The sequence below is a fragment of the Rhizomucor pusillus genome (assembly GCF_041956525.1).
Source record: "Rhizomucor pusillus strain CBS 183.67 unplaced genomic scaffold VTP01scaffold_3, whole genome shotgun sequence".
NCBI classification, from domain to species: domain Eukaryota; kingdom Fungi; phylum Mucoromycota; class Mucoromycetes; order Mucorales; family Lichtheimiaceae; genus Rhizomucor; species Rhizomucor pusillus.
Genome location: NW_027192145.1, coordinates 67,145 through 84,251, shown reverse-complemented (window position 1 = coordinate 84,251; position 17,107 = coordinate 67,145). Strand labels below are relative to the sequence as shown.

Sequence of the window (17,107 nt, the reverse complement as noted above, 5' to 3'; positions counted from 1 at the left end):
TTGTCACTAGTAGCAATAGAGGATATATTATTTTATCAGACTCGAGTGCAAATTCTTGCGGTATGATATAAGGCATTGTGGAAAAAGACAGGATACGGATGCAGCAGCAGCATTCAAACTGTGCGACGGTTGTGTAACGACATCTGATTTTGGATGTACCAAAAAGCGCGCATGTCAAAGCAGACAGACCCCATTCCCCTTTTTTCCCTAGTTTCTGCGATGCAGCCCGAGACTTTTCCCTCGGCCAAGCTCAATTTGAGCACTACACCCGAATTCACCGATCTGTCGCGATGGAGACTTCGCGTTGAACGCGGCGCTCAGACGTGGCATTACCTGGAATCTGATGAAGAGTGCAAGGCGTGGCCGCAAACGTTTTGGGACAAGTACCATTTGGGGTTGCCTGTCGTATGTCCTGCAAAAGAGTTTATTCAATTGATTGTTTGTCCGAAAACTGACTGATATCTCTATTTGTTGCATGACTAAGGATGCCGAAAAATTGGAGCCTGGCAAGACACCTCTCCAAGTTGCGCGCAATGGTTTCGAGTTCTACCGACGACTCCAGACGGAAGATGGACATTGGGGTGGCGAATACGGCGGACCCATGTACAGATAATTTGTGGTTTAACTCACGTGTGATCAGAGGTAGCTAACCATGCGAAAATATTATAGGTTCCTGATTCCTGGATTGGTTATTGTCCACTACATCACCGGTGTGCCTGTGCCAGAACCGATGCGTTTAGAGCTCATTCGCTACCTGTTGAATCGTGCACACCCTGAGGATGGCGGCTGGGGTATCCACATTGAGGGCATCTCGACCGTCTTTGGCACTGCGCTCAATTATGTAACATTGCGTATCCTCGGCCTGGGTCCTGACCATCCCGCCATGGTCAAGGCTCGCGCTACTCTCCACAAGTTGGGTGAGTACGAGTACCATAGGAGTTCCAAGCCCGTTGCTAAACACTTTTTGCTCTGCAGGTGGTGCTGCAGCTGCTCCCGCTTGGGGCAAATTTTATTTATCTGCCCTAGGCGTCTACGAGTTCGAAGGCATGAATCCCGTTCCACCAGAACTTTGGTAATACATTGTACATCTTTGAAAGGGTTAAACATCCGTTATTTATACATTTGTTCGTTTGGGTAGGTGTTTGCCAAAGTTCATGTCACTTTGCCCTGGAAACTGGTGGGTGCATACACGCCTGGTGTATCTCCCTATGGGTTACATCTATGCGTTGCGGAAAAAGGCGCCGCTGACCGAATTCACGCAGTCGTTGCGTGAAGAATTGTACACGGAGCCTTACGATCAGATCGACTGGAACAAGCAACGCAACAATGTATCTGCCGCTGACTTGTACACTCCCCACTCTAAACTCATGGACTTTTTAAATGGTTGGTAAATTACTGCCGTGTACATAACCGATGTAAGGTTATAACAATACCCGTCTAGAAATCGTAACCTACTACGAGCTCATTCCATCAAGTGTCAACTGGCTCCGCCAATTAGCCATTAAGGAGACTATCAAGCAAATCCAGATGGAGGACGAAAACACATACTTTTTGGATATTGGACCAGTCAACAAGGTGATCAACTGGCTTGTTGTCTACTACCATTATGGCAAAGACTCCCGTGAATTCAGAGAGCATGTGAAACGAAACTTGGACTTTATGTGGATGGGCCCTGAAGGCATGATGATGAACGGTACCAACGGTAGTCAGCTGTGGGATTGCGCTTTCATTGCACAGGCGCTGGTGGAAGCACGGTTAGTTGACAATGCTGTCTATCGTGAGCACATGATTAAGGCTCTCGAGTTCCTGGATATTACGCAGGTAAGCAACAAGATTGCTGTCAGCTTATCCGGACTTTCGATAAAAATAGCGCCCTCATTTCCTCACATAAATTTTTAGATTCGCAGAAATGTTCCAAACTACGAAAGATGTTACCGTCAAGTATCAAAAGGCGCATGGCCATTCAGTACGGTAGACCAAGGCTACACGGTGTCGGACTGCACAGCCGAAGGTCTCAAGGCAACGATTGCACTGCAAAAGTTACCTGGTATGCCACAGCTTGTCAGCATCGAACGCTTGAGAGAAGCAGTGGATGTTTTGTTGACAATGCAGAATGCGGATAACGGCTTTGCATCGTACGAACCTATCCGCGGTCCGCGATGGCTTGAGTGGCTAAACCCTGCAGAAGTTTTCGGCGACATTATGACTGAATATAGCTACCCGGAGTGTACGACAGCCGTGTTGATCGGTCTAGCCACCTTCAGAAAGATCGACCCAGAGTACCGCAAAGACGAGATTGAAGCGACAGCCCAGCGTTGCTTGCAGTACATCAAATCCGTCCAGCGCGAGGACGGTTCATGGTATGGTGCCTGGGCTATCTGTTTCACCTACGCCGCCATGTTTGCTCTTCAGAGTCTGGCAAGTGTCGGCGAGTACTATGAAAATAGCGAACATGCACGCCGGGGCTGCGACTTCCTTGTATCCAAGCAACAAGCTGATGGTGGTTGGGGAGAATCTTACAAATCATGCGAAACCAAAGTATACTGCCAAAATGCAAAATCCCAAGTTGTCAACACTGCTTGGGCCTGCATGGCGTTGTTGGAAGCAAAGTATCCGCACGAAGAACCTATTCGCCGCGGTATTGAGCTGATTATGCGACGACAGCGAGAAAATGGCGAGTGGCTCCAGGAAAGCATCGAAGGCGTCTTTAACAAGAACTGTAAGTCGTATCAATGACCGGCAGTTCTATTGCAATACTAATTAGCTTGCAATGTTCAAAAAATAGGCATGATATCTTATCCGAACTACAAGTTTGCGTTCACTATCTGGGCTCTTGGAAAATATGCAAACACTTATGGCGATAAGCAACTGTTACCGTAGCAATCCCTTCTAAATCCTTCTCAAAGCATATGTACCTTTCCTTATTACCCATGTATAGCAAATAGCTTTATTCTGATTACAGTACTGATATATAATGCGTTCAGCTTGGCATTTTATTTTCAAATTTGGTAAATTTGGTGCGCTTTGACAAAATCTACAATGGAGTCTACAAAATCTGAGCCATGCACCATTTCGTGGTGTTTGCCTTTTACGGATGTGTCTAATTCCACTCTAGTCTGCGGTATCTTTTTCAAATGTTCAACCATAGCTTCAGCCTGAGCAAGGTTGACAAGCTCGTCCTCGAGGCTGTGCACGACGCGAATGGGAGGAATAGGATATGCAGTTTTCGTCGTTGGAGACGCGTCCGCAAACTTGGAAGCATCGTCGCCAAACGCCTGGTGGATAAAATCGGCGTAATCGGGATAATCCTTGAGCAGCAACGGTATATCAAAAATGCCATCTGCTGGTATAACGCCGCGGATGGCAGACAATTTGGCAAATGCTGGGTCGAGTGTAAGCATCATAGCAATGTGTGCACCTGCAGAGTGGCCTATGAGGAAAATTTCCTCAGGGTTGTATGACGAACAAGGTGGAGTTTCGGTCAGAAAGCGTAAACATTGCTGAATATCGAGTATGTGCGTTGGATGTTGCACCTCTGGAGGTTTATCAGCGGCTGTCTTTAGACTTAAACTAATAATTTGATAGTTTCCGCTTAGCATATTTTTCGGGGTAATGCGTGTGGAGTAAGAAAGAGCGCGCCCCTACCGGTAGTTGGGAACTGCGACGGCAAACCGGCCGCGCTGAACGAGCTGATCAGCCAGCGAAGCGTGATCTTGCTTGTCTTCTGAACGCCAAGCACCGCCGTGGATGAAGACAAGCAGAGGCGTTTGTCTGTCTGCCGCCTCTGGCAGATACAGATCGAGGGATCTGTACTTGTCATCAGGGTGGTCGCTGTTGTAGCCAAAGGTCAGCATGGGCCAGATGATGAGAACGCCGTGTGTCACACAAGAAAACAGGGTTTTGAGAGCACAGAGCTTACTCCCCGATACTCTATAGCTGGTAAAAAAAAGAAAACTCCCTTTCTTCTTTTCCAGGCTCTTCCCTTTCCAACCCCACTCACTCCTTTGGGCACAACCCTTACTCAACCGTTTTGCCGTCCGTCATGAGCCCTGGAGTGCAGTCGATTGCCGATCTGACAACCGAAATACGGCCTACGACAGGCGATATCCCACCACCGCTGGTCGGTGCCTCCACAATCGTCTCGGGCAACCACTTGTATGTCTTTGGCGGACGCTTAGTCTCGTCCCGGCAAATGACAAACTGTCTCTTCATCCTCGACTTGACGACCTACGAGTGGAGGCAGCATGTGACTCCGCCAGAGTCGCCCTCGCCGCCACCGCAACCTCGCTACTTCCACACTGCCAGTGTTCACAAGAATTACATGGTTATCTTTGGCGGCATGAGCTATTCTCCAAACTCTCAGGACTTATGCGCATTGGACGATGTGTGTATGCTTGACCTCACGACGCTTGACTGGGTTTACCCGGTAACTGCACCGAGTATCTTCAAGCCGCAACCCCGATACGCGCATTTGGCAGTTGCCGTTCAAGATAAGCTTGTTGTCATGGGCGGGCAAGATATGGCCAACCAATACATTAAAGAGATAAATGTGATGGATTTAAACTCGTTTACGTGGATACAAGCGTGCAACCTCGAAGGCCAGTACGGCGCTTATCGATCAGTCATTTGCAGTCCATCTCCCAGCGATCCGACTCTGGCAGCCGGCGCTTTGCTCAATCAAGACACAATGGAGGGTTCAACCTTGACGGATAAAGATCTACCTATCTGCGTCTATTCAAACTATAACTTTGCAGAGGTTGTACGGGATCTGCAAATGTTCCATCCCTTGCGATCGGCACAGCATACAGGACACCGCAATCATTCCAATGAAATGTCCGGTGCAGCTATGCCACCGGGTTTACGATTTCCAATGGGCCACCTTTTAGGCCATCACATGATACTAACAGGCACTTATTTGACACCTTCACACCGCGCTTTCCATGTTTGGGCGCTCAATCTTGCAAATCTCGTGTGGACACGCATCGATACCGGCAGTATCTTTACCTCGGGCTCCTGGAGCAGGAGCGTGCTTGGTGAAGACCAGCAGAAATTCTACATCTTGGGACATCGAGACCGGGATTTATTAGAGGATTACAACAGAAGACAGGTTAACTTTGACCACATTGCCTGCGTGGACATGGAAGCCTTTGGCATCTATGCTTACCCGCAACCGACATGCGCGCCGGTAGCCCAGGAGTTGGGCTTATCAATGCTGAACGAGCCAAGCATCGCCGATGTCGAGATTGTCACAGCCGACCGCAAATCAATACCGGCCAATTCGGCTATATTGTCAGACCGATGGCCTCAATTTGCGCAGATGGTGATAGAAGACAATTCGAAGCGGAAACATGCAACCAGCTCTGAATACAAGATACTATCCTTCCCCGAGAACTATGCAGTGACTTTAGCATTCCTCCAATTCATCTACACAGATCATTTGATAACTGCGAATCAGGCGCAACCACATATATTATCCCGACTTTTACTTTTGGCAGACATGTACAACATGCCTAGACTTGTACAATTGGCGACACATGCGTTGCATCAAATCCTGACGATATCAACAGCGAGTATGATTTACGAGACCGCGGCCTTGACAAACCGAACAGCGTTGCAGGTCCGTGCACTGCGGGTCATGATTAATGCAAAAAAGCTGTTGCAGCAGCAGCAATCCATGATCGCCGCGGCGGGTGCAACGGTGGACGTACCGGATCCGAGCATGCCAGTAGTGCGACGATCGCACGAGGATATATTTGTACGAAGAATACCTAGCCATGACTCTGACGAAAGTATACCATCACCACTTTTGACGGCTCAAAGCAGCACCACTTTGGTCGGCTCTTCCTCCACATTGAGACGCCTAGCAACGTCTAAATCGTCTACGACTGCTGCTGCTGCTTCAGATTCTTATCATTCTTTTTCATCGCCCATCCCTAAAATGTCCAAATCCGGCACAATCATGAGTACTTCAGGCTACACACATCACCACCATCATCCACCCACAGTTTACTTTGAACGGCCGCGCAAGAGTAGCTTGGCAAGCATACATCAGCAACAGCAGCCATTACCTGGAAAACCATCTCCTCCTCTCGATCGCCCTATTCGATTCTAAAGTAACGGTACTGCTTATAGTAAATAAAATAAAATAATAATAATAACAAATCCTGGTAAAAATGTTGTTATGCAATGTAACCCAAAGATTGCGAATTTTCCATCTTGTGTCGCGTTCAACAGCAGCGATCCGCTATTTCTTTCTATCTGTATATCATCAATGCAGCGTTGCCTTCTTGCTAACGGCGCGGTCCGACCGGTTCAAACTACTGTTACTGCTCGAGCTGGTAAACTAAGAGGACGATGAAGCTTGCGACAACCTTAAGAACTTGCTAACGCACAGTGCAGCTTTGGCAACAACAAGAACAACAACAACAACAACAACAACAACGGCACGCAGAGCAATGAGCAGCTTAATTACGACAGAGGAGCTGGCGTCACGTCTCGACAATGTCAAGGTCCTCGATGGTTCGTGGCACATGCCAAACGCGAACCGCGACCCGTACAAGGAGTACCTCGAGAAGCGTATTTCAGGAGCACGTTTCTTCGGTATCGATGAAATTAAGGACAAGACGGTCGATTTGCCACATATGCTGCCTACAGCCGAAGCATTCGCAGACGCTGTGGGCCGATTGGGCATATCCAACGACGACGCCGTGGTCGTGTATGATTCTACAGGATTCACCTCTGCTACCCGTGTCTATTGGACTTTCAAGGTAATAACTAAAGTCGATGGGAAAAGAAAGATGGACGGTTGCTAAAAAGAGAATATATTATATATATATCCTAGGTCTTTGGGCACAAGCAAGTGTCTGTATTGAATGGAGGTCTACCCAAATGGGAGAGCGAGAAACGGCCTATCGAGTCCGGTGACCCGAAGCCTGTTAAACCTGCCACGTACAACGTACCAACCCTGAACAAGGATCTGGTACGCGACTACGCTGCCATGCTCGCCAATGCAAAGTCAGGCGGCCAAGATATGCAAGTGCTCGATGCTCGATCACGAGAACGGTTCACTGGCGACGCACCGGAGCCACGCCCAGGATTAAGCTCGGGACATATGCCGGGATCCATCAGTTTCCCTTTTAATAAAGTGATCCGAGATGGCCAGCTTTTGAGCGACGATGAACTCAGCAAGCTATTCCAAGGGATCGACCTCGACAAGCAGATCGTAACAAGCTGTGGTAAAAATACGTTCTTCCTGACCTTTTTTTTTTGGTGCAATTGGTTGTGATCTAATTCATTCCCGTTTATCTAGGAAGCGGTATCACCGCATCTCTCCTATACTTTGCTCTTGAGAGAGTAGGTGCCAAGAAGGTTGCCGTTTACGACGGTAGCTGGACCGAGTACGCTGCAAAGAAAGATAGCATCATTATCAAGGACAAGCAGTAACAACAGCGCTGGCTGTATAAAAAGTCAGAAGTAGAAACGGGGATAATAGAGAAGGAAGTCAGTGGCTTGAGCTTTTTTGCGCTGAAATAAAAAAATCTTTTGGAAATTCGTCGATTTTTCTCCTCTTTGGTTGCTTCTCTCAGATTCCTCATGGTATGTGCAATGTGTAGTTTCTCTTTGTTTACTCGGTGTAAAAGTATCCTAACAGAACTTGGTTCTGTAGTCCACTCCTAATCCCAAAGCCTTCCCTCTCGCTGACGCTGCTTTGACCAACCAAATCTTGGACTTGGTCCAGCAAGCCTCCCATTACAAGCAGCTCAAGAAGGGTGCCAACGAAGGTGAGAGAGACGAATACTTACGATTGTAAATGGTAGCTAACAGCAAATGTTTTCGTTTAGCTACAAAAACCTTGAACCGTGGCATTTCTGAATTCATCGTCATGGCCGGTAAGTTGAAAAACTTTGAAAGAGGATGGCGCGGCGCAGCGTATTCGAAAGGAAAGAAAGAAAGAGACAGAGAGAGAGACGAATTGCGAGCGTTCCTCAAGGATGAAAATTTGCCCTTATTGCATGACAACAGCTACCATGGATGCTTTAACCGATTAGTCTTACTGACTAGGAACACTCGCAAAGCGCTCTTTTTCCTTTCTTCTTTCTGCATATGCGTCGCGAGGCTTTGAAGCTCTTGCATGATGTATGCTAACATGTATCTTTTCACTTACAGCTGATGCCGAACCTTTGGAAATTTTGCTTCACCTTCCCTTGCTGTGCGAAGACAAGAACGTCCCTTACGTCTTTGTTCCCTCCAAGACCGCTCTCGGCCGTGCCTGCGGTGTCTCCCGCGCTGTCATCTCTGCTTCTGTCACCTCCAACGAGGCATCCGACTTGAAGCCCCAGATCCTTTCGATCAAGAACCAGATCGAAAAGCTCATGATCTAAAAAAGAAAAACACTCGCTTTCTTTGTGTTCTTTTTTCTCCAAACAGTCTCTGCATACCTTTGTACATTTTCATCATCACTTGTAGATCCCATATCGTACCTTGTTTTTCTTGATGAACCGTGTCGGTGCTGAGACCTTTTATCTTTTTTCTTAACATATTTTTCAATGGTTGAATGATGCACTGGCTGGAGAAAGAAAAAACTTTTTTGCATGTCAGTGTAAATACAATAAAAGCAACTCATTACTACAGTACTATTATTATTGTTATTTTCAATGGGCAGCAATCAATGTATGCGTCATGTAGGATTTGGCTTGGCTTTTGTTACCCTATTTGGATCTAGACGTCATTGCCCTATCCTGTGTGTAACAGTTTAGACTTTAATTTTCTTTTTTCAATCGTCGATGCCGATGGGCAAATATGGTTTGGTCCGTGACGAGAGATTGATTTATAAGGACGACCATTTTCGTGTCATCTTCTTGTCTTGTCTTGCTTTTCTTCACTTGCACAACTATATCTCCGGATGGCGAAGGCTCAACCGCGTACCACCACCAGCGCCACCAGCAACAATCCGAAGCTGTCAAAACGTCGATCCTTCAGCGCCTGGCTAAAACGTAAGGTTGCAGCCGGAGGCATCCGAAAGATCTCACCAGAATACAAAGGACGTACGTTTATGTTCTCATTCGCGCAAAACCAGCGATCTTCTTGTTTACTTATGGCATTGTTTGGTAGGTGTTTTTGGCGTGCCTCTTGTCGTGTCAATCGAGTACGCACAGTCCAAGATCAATTACGAAAGCGAGAACGCTGTGGCGTATCAGCAAGCCGGATCGATCCCGACTGTAGTGGCCAAAACAGGTCGTTACTTGAAAGAAAATGGCAAGTCCTATCTCCCTCTGGTACCCTTGCTTTGTCTATTCCTGCTGCTGACACATTTATGCAATACAGCGCTTCACACCGAAGGCATATTTCGATTGCAAGGCAGCTGCAAGCGTATCGCTACACTTCAGGAAACATTTGACCAGCCGACCCAGATGTACGGCGAGCACGTTGATTGGACAAACTACACAGTGCATGATGCCGCCACTCTTCTCCGCCGATACCTCAATCAGCTCCCAAATCCTGTCATCACCCACGAGTATTATCAACCGTTCCGAGACGTCATGAGCAAGTATCACATTTTATCTCCAGTTGTTAGAGTATCTATGTAACTGACCATTTATGTAGACGATCATGCCTACGGTTCAATCGAAGAACGTGTCCGTGCATATCAGGATCTGATACAGAAACTGCCCACACCCCACCAGCACCTTTTGCTCTATTTGCTTGATATGCTGAACTTGTTCTCTCGACACGTTGATGATACCCGGATGGATGCAAGCAACCTTGCTGCGGTCTTTTGTCCAGGCATACTCAGCCATCCTTCACACAACACGCCTGTCCATTACAAGATCTCGCAGCGTGTCATTGAATTTCTGATCGAGTTTCAGGCCCTTTTCACCGTCCAAAATGCTAAAGATACAAACGATGATAACGATGAAGGCATCACCGTTATTGCTGCCGCTGAAGGCGCCGAGACCAAAGTGCCACCTATTGATATGGATCGAGTGCGGCGAGCCAACAGTGTGCGCCGACGCCGCGGTGGCGACGACGACGACAATGAATTGATTGACTCCGGAACAGATGTCAAGACTCCCTACACTGCTATTTCTGCTATTAAGGATATCAGGAAAGAATCGATCGACGACGACGACGAAAACGTACCAGAACATTCCATCCCGTTACCCTCACCGTGTCCCACCACCGAAAATGTCGAGTCTTCTTCCTCGTGTAAGTATATCTACCAGCGTGGTAGTTCAATTTTTGGCTTACCCAAGGTTTTACATTGCTAGTGAATCCTCCCTCTTCTTCTGCAGTCAACGTCGTTGGTGGGCTGGCTGCATTGGTTGTAGTTTATATGTTGTACCAATACATGACACTAGGAAGAATGCTCCAAGGCGGACTCGTTGTGAGCGGAATTGCTGCATGTTCTTCGACATTCACCAACACTACCACCAACAACAAAGCAGGGCCACCCCCTTCTCCTCCACCGCACAAGCTGCCAGTGGGCAATGTTGTTGCTGCTGCTGCTGCTGAGGATATGCAGGCAAAAGATGAAGAGCAGGAGGAGCAAGATACCAGTGCAGATGGACAGGAGCAGCAGTCCCTCGAGGAAGAAGAAGATGATAGAGCCACGGAGGAAAGGATGATGCAGGACGAATCGATCATGTCCGAGTGGGGCCACCTCTTGAATCGATCTTGGAAGACGGACCCTAGCACACCTCAGCTGCACAGCAGTTACGGCAACAATAATCGCCCGGATTATTTCAGCCGTGCAGATTCTTCAAGTTCTGCGCTCAGTTTCTCGACGTCCAGCCGCTTTGCCGAGCAAGACATCAGCGACGACGAGGACGGCGACAGCGACAGCCAAGTCGACCCAGACGAACTGGATCGTATTTGGAGAGAGATCGAACAGCTTGAGCAGGACCGGATCCTTGCAGAGAAGCTGCAACGGGAGGAACAGGAAGCAGAGCGCCAGCGCGATCTATCGACCAATCCATTCTTGATGTCGCCGATTATATCCCCAAAGAATACCGACAAGGAAACCTGGAAAATTGCTACGTCTACTGGGCCCAGACCATCATGATTAGTATTACATACACTAAACTATGTGCTATGCCCCCCACCGAAACCCCCATCTCCCTTAAAGCATCCATTTCCTTTTATCCAAAATGGAACCCTTTTCCCTTTTTATTCTATGTATAAATTTTCACCTCTTCTCTATCATGTATTTTATGCGATGGTTTTTCCACATCTTTCCTTGCAAATCCGTCGTTCGATATATCTTTTTTTTTTACAATACTCTCCTCCCCTGAAAAAAAGAAGAAACTTATGGATCAACACCCGCATATATGCCCTCAGAAAGGACGATAATGAAAAGCTTGCACATCCAGATCTTGACGACATGATTTACGCTGCCATTGAATTCTCGAGACTTCAACATTTATCACTATCCGATATTTATGCAATTCTTTGCTGATCCATTGTGGAAACCCGTTGTCTTTGGATGTAGTCTGCTGTGCATACGCAGCATTGTACATACATGATGTACTTGGAAACATGTTGAAAGAAGAAAGAAAAACCAACTTGTTTCCAGAAATAGTACAGCTTAAAATGCAGCACCTGTTTGTTGTTGTTGGAGGGAAACGCACAGCAACACACGCAGAGAGAAATAAGAGGATAAAGAAATGGTGCATGTGGCGAAGCATTTCCAGCAAGGAGCAGCGTTCCTGCAGCCAATAGACCGTGTGGGATCGACGGCGACGGCGCCCGCCTGCAAAAAAGCTCACTCTAAAATGTTGTTCAGCAGTGTACCTTGTTCCAGATCATGTCTCCCCAAAACTCCTTAAGTCAGGGGAACGAAAGGAGGAACAAGTAAAACCGGGTGCACGCAGACACACAGAGACTCACTCACTCTGTTACGGCGATCTTTATTTAGTGCGAATCTTGTTCAAATGTGGTCAATGTAGGAGAAAAAAAGATATAAATACCGAGAAAAAGGGTCTGCGACTGGAGATCATTTCTTTGTAAAACACTTTTAGTCTCTCTTTTATATACACACACACGCTAAGATGAAGTTGCAAGGATCAATTCTTTTCACTTTGGGTTTACTGGCGGTTGTTGCCGCTCAAGGTAAATGGAAGATAACAATGGCTTGATGCATGTTTCCGAGCTCCTAACTCCAGCTGGACAATTGATTTAGCTGAAGAGGGTCAAGACGCTCAACAGTCTCTTGCTGCCAGCGGTAGCGGCGCCGCCGCAGCCGATGAACCCTCTGCAACATCCTCGCCCTCGGCTGCGGACTCTGACGCTCCATCAGAAGGAACTGACGATGCCGAGACGAGCGGCGACGCCGCCGATTCCGCCTCGGCCACGGATGCAGCCACTGCTACCGCCTCTGCTGCCGCCTCTGCTGCCGCCTCTGCTGGAGCAGGGGAATCTGCCGGTGCAGCTACCGACTTGCCCGGGCCCGCGACATCTACACCCGATATCAACTGGTGGTCTACATTGGTCAGCGCATCCGCTACAGACTCTGCAGCCTCTGGTTACGAGACCAGCACACCATCCGCAAGCGATGCTGGTAAGTGTTTATGGTTGTGAATGAAAAATGTGCTTTTCTTGACCGTCAATTCCTCGCTTCCATTCCTTTCCTTTTTCAGCTTCTGCTTCCTTCTCTGCATCCGGTTTTGATTCTTCTGCTTCCTTCTCTGCTGCTGCTTCTTCATCCTACGCCACCCCGTCTCTCTACTCGAGCGCCTCGGCGGCTCCCTCATCCTTGGTGTCCTCCTCAGCAGCACCCTTGCTGCCTTCAAGCAATGGACCCTCTGCACCTGCTGCTTCGCTTCAGCCAAGCGCTGCATCTGCCCTGGTTCGCGCACCCGAAATGGTTGCTATCGTAGCATCCTCCTTGCTCCTGGCATACGTTGCATACATGTAATTACACCACAGAGTAGTCGTATATATATGAATACATAAAGTCTATTTGAAATATCCATATCATCATCATCACCGTCATCATTTTTCTTGTAATTCATTTTTCTTTTCTTTTTTTTTTTTTTTTTTTTTTTTTTTCTTTCTGAAAAGGATAATAGATCTCCATCGCCCCGTCCGCGCTCACTGCCTAACAGGTCAGGCATAAGCCCCTAATAGGCGAAGTTAAAGAAGATTCAGACGCGGAAAATTTTTTGTCACTTAAAAGCTCCATATCACTCAATGGAACTTGTGGTTCATGTATGTACTTTGATGATAAATCCTTCTTTTACGTACAAGCAGAGCAAAATATTATAAAATAGATAGAGGTTTTCCGAGAGAAAACAATATTTCAACCTTGCTATCAATGGAAGAATATCTGTTAAAGATTAACATGACATCCATAGTGAAAAGTCATGCTTCGTACAGAGTCGCTGGATGGAATGGCTCCACTAGCTCGATCATAAAGCATACTAGCATATCGAAATTTAGTATTGATGCGCTGATTTGCTTCGAGGCGTCATGACTTATGCTGAATATCTTTGTTAGCGCATTCCATTGGTATACGCTCTTTGCCATTGGTGTAAAAACCAAGGCCATCGCAAAATCTTGCGCTCGGTATTACTCACGTCTTGTTGTTGGTCGCAGGCAAAATGTGCTGCTTTGTTCGTTGTTCGCACCATTCAAATTCGAGCAAACCAGTTTGGTTGCCGAATGATTCAAATATGCAAATCACATTTTGCATCCAATCTTTTCTCTCGGCTTTGGATTCGTGAATTGTTTGAGGTGCAAGAATGAATTTTGCCGTTTCCAGCAATCGTTTCTCACGTTCAGAAGCATATGGATGCTCTTGCTTCCACAGCCAAACAGGCAATGACTCTATATCATTGCTCCAGTGCGCCTAACAACAGAGCATATACATGGTCGTATGCGCGAATAGATTCGTCAAATTGATCGAAGCACTGAAGATAGAGGTTGAAAAAGACAAAGCGTGTCAAAGAGTGGTAGCACGATTTTGACTGAGGTGGCAAGCTTTTTCAAGTATTTGACAAACAAGCTGAGAGGGTGAAACAGTAGTCGTGGTTGACCTTCGTATCATTAGATATGCTACTGTAAAGAGTACATGAAATGAACTTGTTCGTCCTCTAGAGATCGCGTTGTGGAATAGCGGTGTTGGAGTACGTCAGCTGCAGGAAACAAAGACGCCTCTCTCAGACAGTCGTGGCCCATTTTGACAGCAGCAGCAGTTCCTGAAACCAAGCCACGAAGGTCTCGGCTGACTTTTGGCGCTGCTCTCTGCATGTTGGGAAAATTAAAGCTTGCACCTTTTGCTTGGGACTTCGGCTTGCACAACTTTTCAAAATGGTCTTGCCAGTCACCACTGCTAACAATGTAAAAGTATACACCGTATCGGGAGGTCTTGGATCTCGATCCATTCCCGATTGGCTCGTCCGTAAAAAGAAGAAGGCTCTGAAGAGAGATCTTGGTAAGACAAGGATATAGATCAAGTCCCTTTAAGGCTTTCTCACACGCTCTGTAGAGTATCAAACGCGGGTGGAATTGATCCAGAACTTTGAATTCCCAGAGGCGTCGAACAGAATCAAGACAACTCGCGATGGCAAGTTCGCCGTTGCCACCGGTACCTACAAACCGCAAATGCGAGTATTCGAGTACGCAGAAGTGTCAATGAAGTTTGAGCGCCACACAGACGCAGAAAATGTCAACTTTGAGGTACGATGATGCACGAATTTAGTAGAAAAACGATTGCTTACCGAGATTTTTTAGATCCTGTCGGACGACTGGACAAAGACAGTACTTTTGCAGAATGATCGTTCAATCGAGTTCCATACACAAGGCGGCATCCATTACCGTACACGTATACCGAAATATGGACGAGATTTGGCATATCACTATCCATCGTGCGATTTGCTCGTCAGTGCGTCTGGCGAAGAAGTGTATCGAATGAACTTGGAAATGGGTCGATTTGTTACCTCTATTCAGACTGATGCGACCGAAGGTATCAACTGCATCGAAATCAACCCTGCACATCAATTGTTTGGATTCGGTACTGCGAATGGAACTGTGGAATTGTGGGATCCTCGATCGAAGTCCCGTGTCGGCTTGCTTACAGATTTGCCACTGCCCCAAAGCTCGTTTTCAGATATTACCAGCGATCCATTGCAAGTTACAGCTCTTCAGTTCCGCACAGATGGTTTGACAATGGGTGTCGGTACAAACACCGGCCATACACTCCTGTATGATTTGCGATCAAGCGTCCCCACGACTATCAAGGACCATCAATACGGATTCCCTATCAAATCAATTCTTTTTCACAACTCGCCCGCAGGAGGCGACAAAGTCGTCGTTTCTGACTGCAAGATCATCAAAATCTGGGATCGTCAAACTGGCAAGCATTTCACTTCTGTGGAACCAGAAACAGATATCAACGATGTATGCTTGGTGGAGAACAGTGGATTGATTTTTACAGCTCAGGAAGGTATCGAAATGGGCGCCTACTACATTCCACAGCTTGGTCCGGCTCCTCGCTGGGCATCGTTCTTGGACAACATTACAGAAGAAATGGAAGAAAATCCAAACCGTGATGTGTACGACGATTACAAGTTTGTCACGCGCAAGGAGCTTTCTGCACTGGGCTTGGACAACCTTTTGGGAACCAACCTTCTCAAAGCGTACATGCATGGTTTCTTTGTCGACTTGCGCTTGTATGAAAAGGCCAGATTGGTTTCCGATCCATTCGCATACGAGGAATACAAGGCCAAGGCAGTCCGTGAAAAGATCGAAAAGGAGCGTGGATCCCGCATCCAGGTCAAGTCCAAACTGCCCGCCGTCAATAAGGAACTTGCCAAGCAGCTCATGGAAGAGAAGGGCAGCAAGAAGAAGAAGGCAAAGGCGGATGTATTGTCCGACGATCGTTTCAAGGATATGTTTGCAGATCCAGACTTTGAGGTCGATCAAGATTCCAAAGAGTACCAGCTCTTGCATCCTACAAAGGTAATAGAAGACAGAAGAGCTGATGAACATGTAGGGGCAGTATATAGCTAACATTCCTCGCTTGCTCGAATAGAATAAGACACAGAGACACGCAGATTCTGACGATGAAGAAGAAGAAGAAGACGAGGAGATGGAGGAGGCCGAAGTGCATGAGGAAGAGAATGGTGAAGATGTGGATTCAGACGATAGCGAGCGCATGTCTGGTGACAGCGACAGTGAAGACGATATCGTTTCTAAAATTCGTAAGGAACGTGGATTGCATGTGCGGGATAGAAAGAAGATTATCAAGAGCCTGCGCAGCAAGCCAGCAACGCAGCAGCAGCAGCAACAACAACAACAACAACGAAAGGACAAAAAGAAGGCGCCTACGATGCGCATGGGCACTGAAGGTGGACGAGTCGTTGGTAAAAATGAAAGCCAAAAATCGTTTGGATCACGAATACGATCTGCCGAATTCCAGCGCAAGACTGAACGCAACCGTGTATCGCGAACAGCCATGGGTGGCCGTGAAATGTCATTTAAACCAAAAGCCAAGCGTAGTAGGGCATAATTTCCATGTAATCATCAAATGTCTTTCCTGTATAGCATCCTGTCTTTCTCTTTCTCTTTATAATTCATTTTCCCATAAAGCATGATGAAGCATACCCTAAATGAACGTTGTGTTGAGCGTGCCTGGGTATTGGGACGGGATCATCGGGTTCCCAAATTTTTAGGTTTGCATGAAAGATCAAATGGGTGGATTACTCAAACCTTTATGTGTTACTCTCAAAAAACAATCAGGATGACGACACAGCAAAAGAATTGTCGCGGCCTGGATTCGAACCAGGAAACCCATGTTGAGCTCGAACTTGTTATTGTTGTCGTCTGGTATGGTTTTAAGACCGCTACTACCGCGACTTTATTATTCGATTTGATCAATAATTCTATGCTTTTGTCATTATCATTGCGTCACAGTATGTATTGATCATAGTAATAATAATAATAACAACGAAGTCGTCAATACTATCTATGCTGTTATTGACTGCAACAGCTGTTGGAGCGTATATATCTGTTTAAACGTTCTATAGGGAAATTTGCAGAAGCTGCAAGAGCAGCTTCTGACATCCGGTACTAGGACTCTCTTAATATACCACGTTTCCCACGAGTTGTG

General features: G+C 46.9%; 10 protein-coding genes across 10 annotated transcripts; 8 read left to right on the top strand and 2 right to left on the bottom strand.

Moving 5' to 3' along the window:
• Positions 1–219: 219 nt before the first annotated feature.
• Positions 220–2,880, top strand: VTP01DRAFT_6215 (uncharacterized protein; the record flags this gene model as incomplete). The annotated part of the gene is made up of 8 exons (XM_069385092.1): positions 220–405; positions 485–603; positions 670–917; positions 976–1,072; positions 1,139–1,383; positions 1,442–1,821; positions 1,900–2,719; positions 2,786–2,880. 8 exons carry the CDS (start codon positions 220–222, stop codon positions 2,878–2,880), a joined length of 2,190 nt encoding a protein of 729 aa, XP_069242588.1.
• Positions 2,881–2,999: 119 nt separating this feature from the next.
• VTP01DRAFT_6214 (uncharacterized protein) lies at positions 3,000–3,854 on the bottom strand (the record flags this gene model as incomplete). The annotated part of the gene is made up of 2 exons (XM_069385091.1): positions 3,000–3,570; positions 3,646–3,854. The coding sequence occupies 2 exons, from the start codon at positions 3,852–3,854 to the stop codon at positions 3,000–3,002; spliced, it is 780 nt and encodes a 259-aa protein (XP_069242587.1).
• Positions 3,855–4,042: 188 nt separating this feature from the next.
• On the top strand, positions 4,043–6,112 carry VTP01DRAFT_6213 (uncharacterized protein; the record flags this gene model as incomplete). Its single annotated transcript, XM_069385090.1, has 1 exon — positions 4,043–6,112. One exon carries the CDS (start codon positions 4,043–4,045, stop codon positions 6,110–6,112), a length of 2,070 nt encoding a protein of 689 aa, XP_069242586.1.
• A 159-nt stretch (positions 6,113–6,271) lies between these two features.
• Positions 6,272–7,443, top strand: VTP01DRAFT_6212 (uncharacterized protein; the record flags this gene model as incomplete). The annotated part of the gene is made up of 4 exons (XM_069385089.1): positions 6,272–6,338; positions 6,400–6,767; positions 6,842–7,235; positions 7,310–7,443. The coding sequence occupies 4 exons, from the start codon at positions 6,272–6,274 to the stop codon at positions 7,441–7,443; spliced, it is 963 nt and encodes a 320-aa protein (XP_069242585.1).
• Positions 7,444–7,593: 150 nt separating this feature from the next.
• Positions 7,594–8,381, top strand: VTP01DRAFT_6211 (uncharacterized protein; the record flags this gene model as incomplete). The annotated part of the gene is made up of 4 exons (XM_069385088.1): positions 7,594–7,596; positions 7,667–7,781; positions 7,842–7,889; positions 8,167–8,381. The coding sequence occupies 4 exons, from the start codon at positions 7,594–7,596 to the stop codon at positions 8,379–8,381; spliced, it is 381 nt and encodes a 126-aa protein (XP_069242584.1).
• Positions 8,382–8,902: 521 nt separating this feature from the next.
• On the top strand, positions 8,903–11,062 carry VTP01DRAFT_6210 (uncharacterized protein; the record flags this gene model as incomplete). The annotated part of the gene is made up of 5 exons (XM_069385087.1): positions 8,903–9,044; positions 9,112–9,255; positions 9,325–9,543; positions 9,604–10,206; positions 10,269–11,062. The coding sequence occupies 5 exons, from the start codon at positions 8,903–8,905 to the stop codon at positions 11,060–11,062; spliced, it is 1,902 nt and encodes a 633-aa protein (XP_069242583.1).
• A 985-nt stretch (positions 11,063–12,047) lies between these two features.
• VTP01DRAFT_6209 (uncharacterized protein) lies at positions 12,048–12,913 on the top strand (the record flags this gene model as incomplete). The annotated part of the gene is made up of 3 exons (XM_069385085.1): positions 12,048–12,108; positions 12,179–12,556; positions 12,636–12,913. 3 exons carry the CDS (start codon positions 12,048–12,050, stop codon positions 12,911–12,913), a joined length of 717 nt encoding a protein of 238 aa, XP_069242582.1.
• A 446-nt stretch (positions 12,914–13,359) lies between these two features.
• VTP01DRAFT_6208 (uncharacterized protein) lies at positions 13,360–13,690 on the bottom strand (the record flags this gene model as incomplete). The annotated part of the gene is made up of 2 exons (XM_069385084.1): positions 13,360–13,477; positions 13,575–13,690. 2 exons carry the CDS (start codon positions 13,688–13,690, stop codon positions 13,360–13,362), a joined length of 234 nt encoding a protein of 77 aa, XP_069242581.1.
• Positions 13,691–14,307: 617 nt separating this feature from the next.
• VTP01DRAFT_6207 (uncharacterized protein) lies at positions 14,308–16,507 on the top strand (the record flags this gene model as incomplete). The annotated part of the gene is made up of 4 exons (XM_069385083.1): positions 14,308–14,431; positions 14,486–14,676; positions 14,731–15,957; positions 16,031–16,507. The coding sequence occupies 4 exons, from the start codon at positions 14,308–14,310 to the stop codon at positions 16,505–16,507; spliced, it is 2,019 nt and encodes a 672-aa protein (XP_069242580.1).
• A 231-nt stretch (positions 16,508–16,738) lies between these two features.
• VTP01DRAFT_6206 (uncharacterized protein) lies at positions 16,739–17,071 on the top strand (the record flags this gene model as incomplete). The annotated part of the gene is made up of 2 exons (XM_069385082.1): positions 16,739–16,910; positions 17,025–17,071. 2 exons carry the CDS (start codon positions 16,739–16,741, stop codon positions 17,069–17,071), a joined length of 219 nt encoding a protein of 72 aa, XP_069242579.1.
• Between the last annotated feature and the right edge of the window lie 36 nt (positions 17,072–17,107).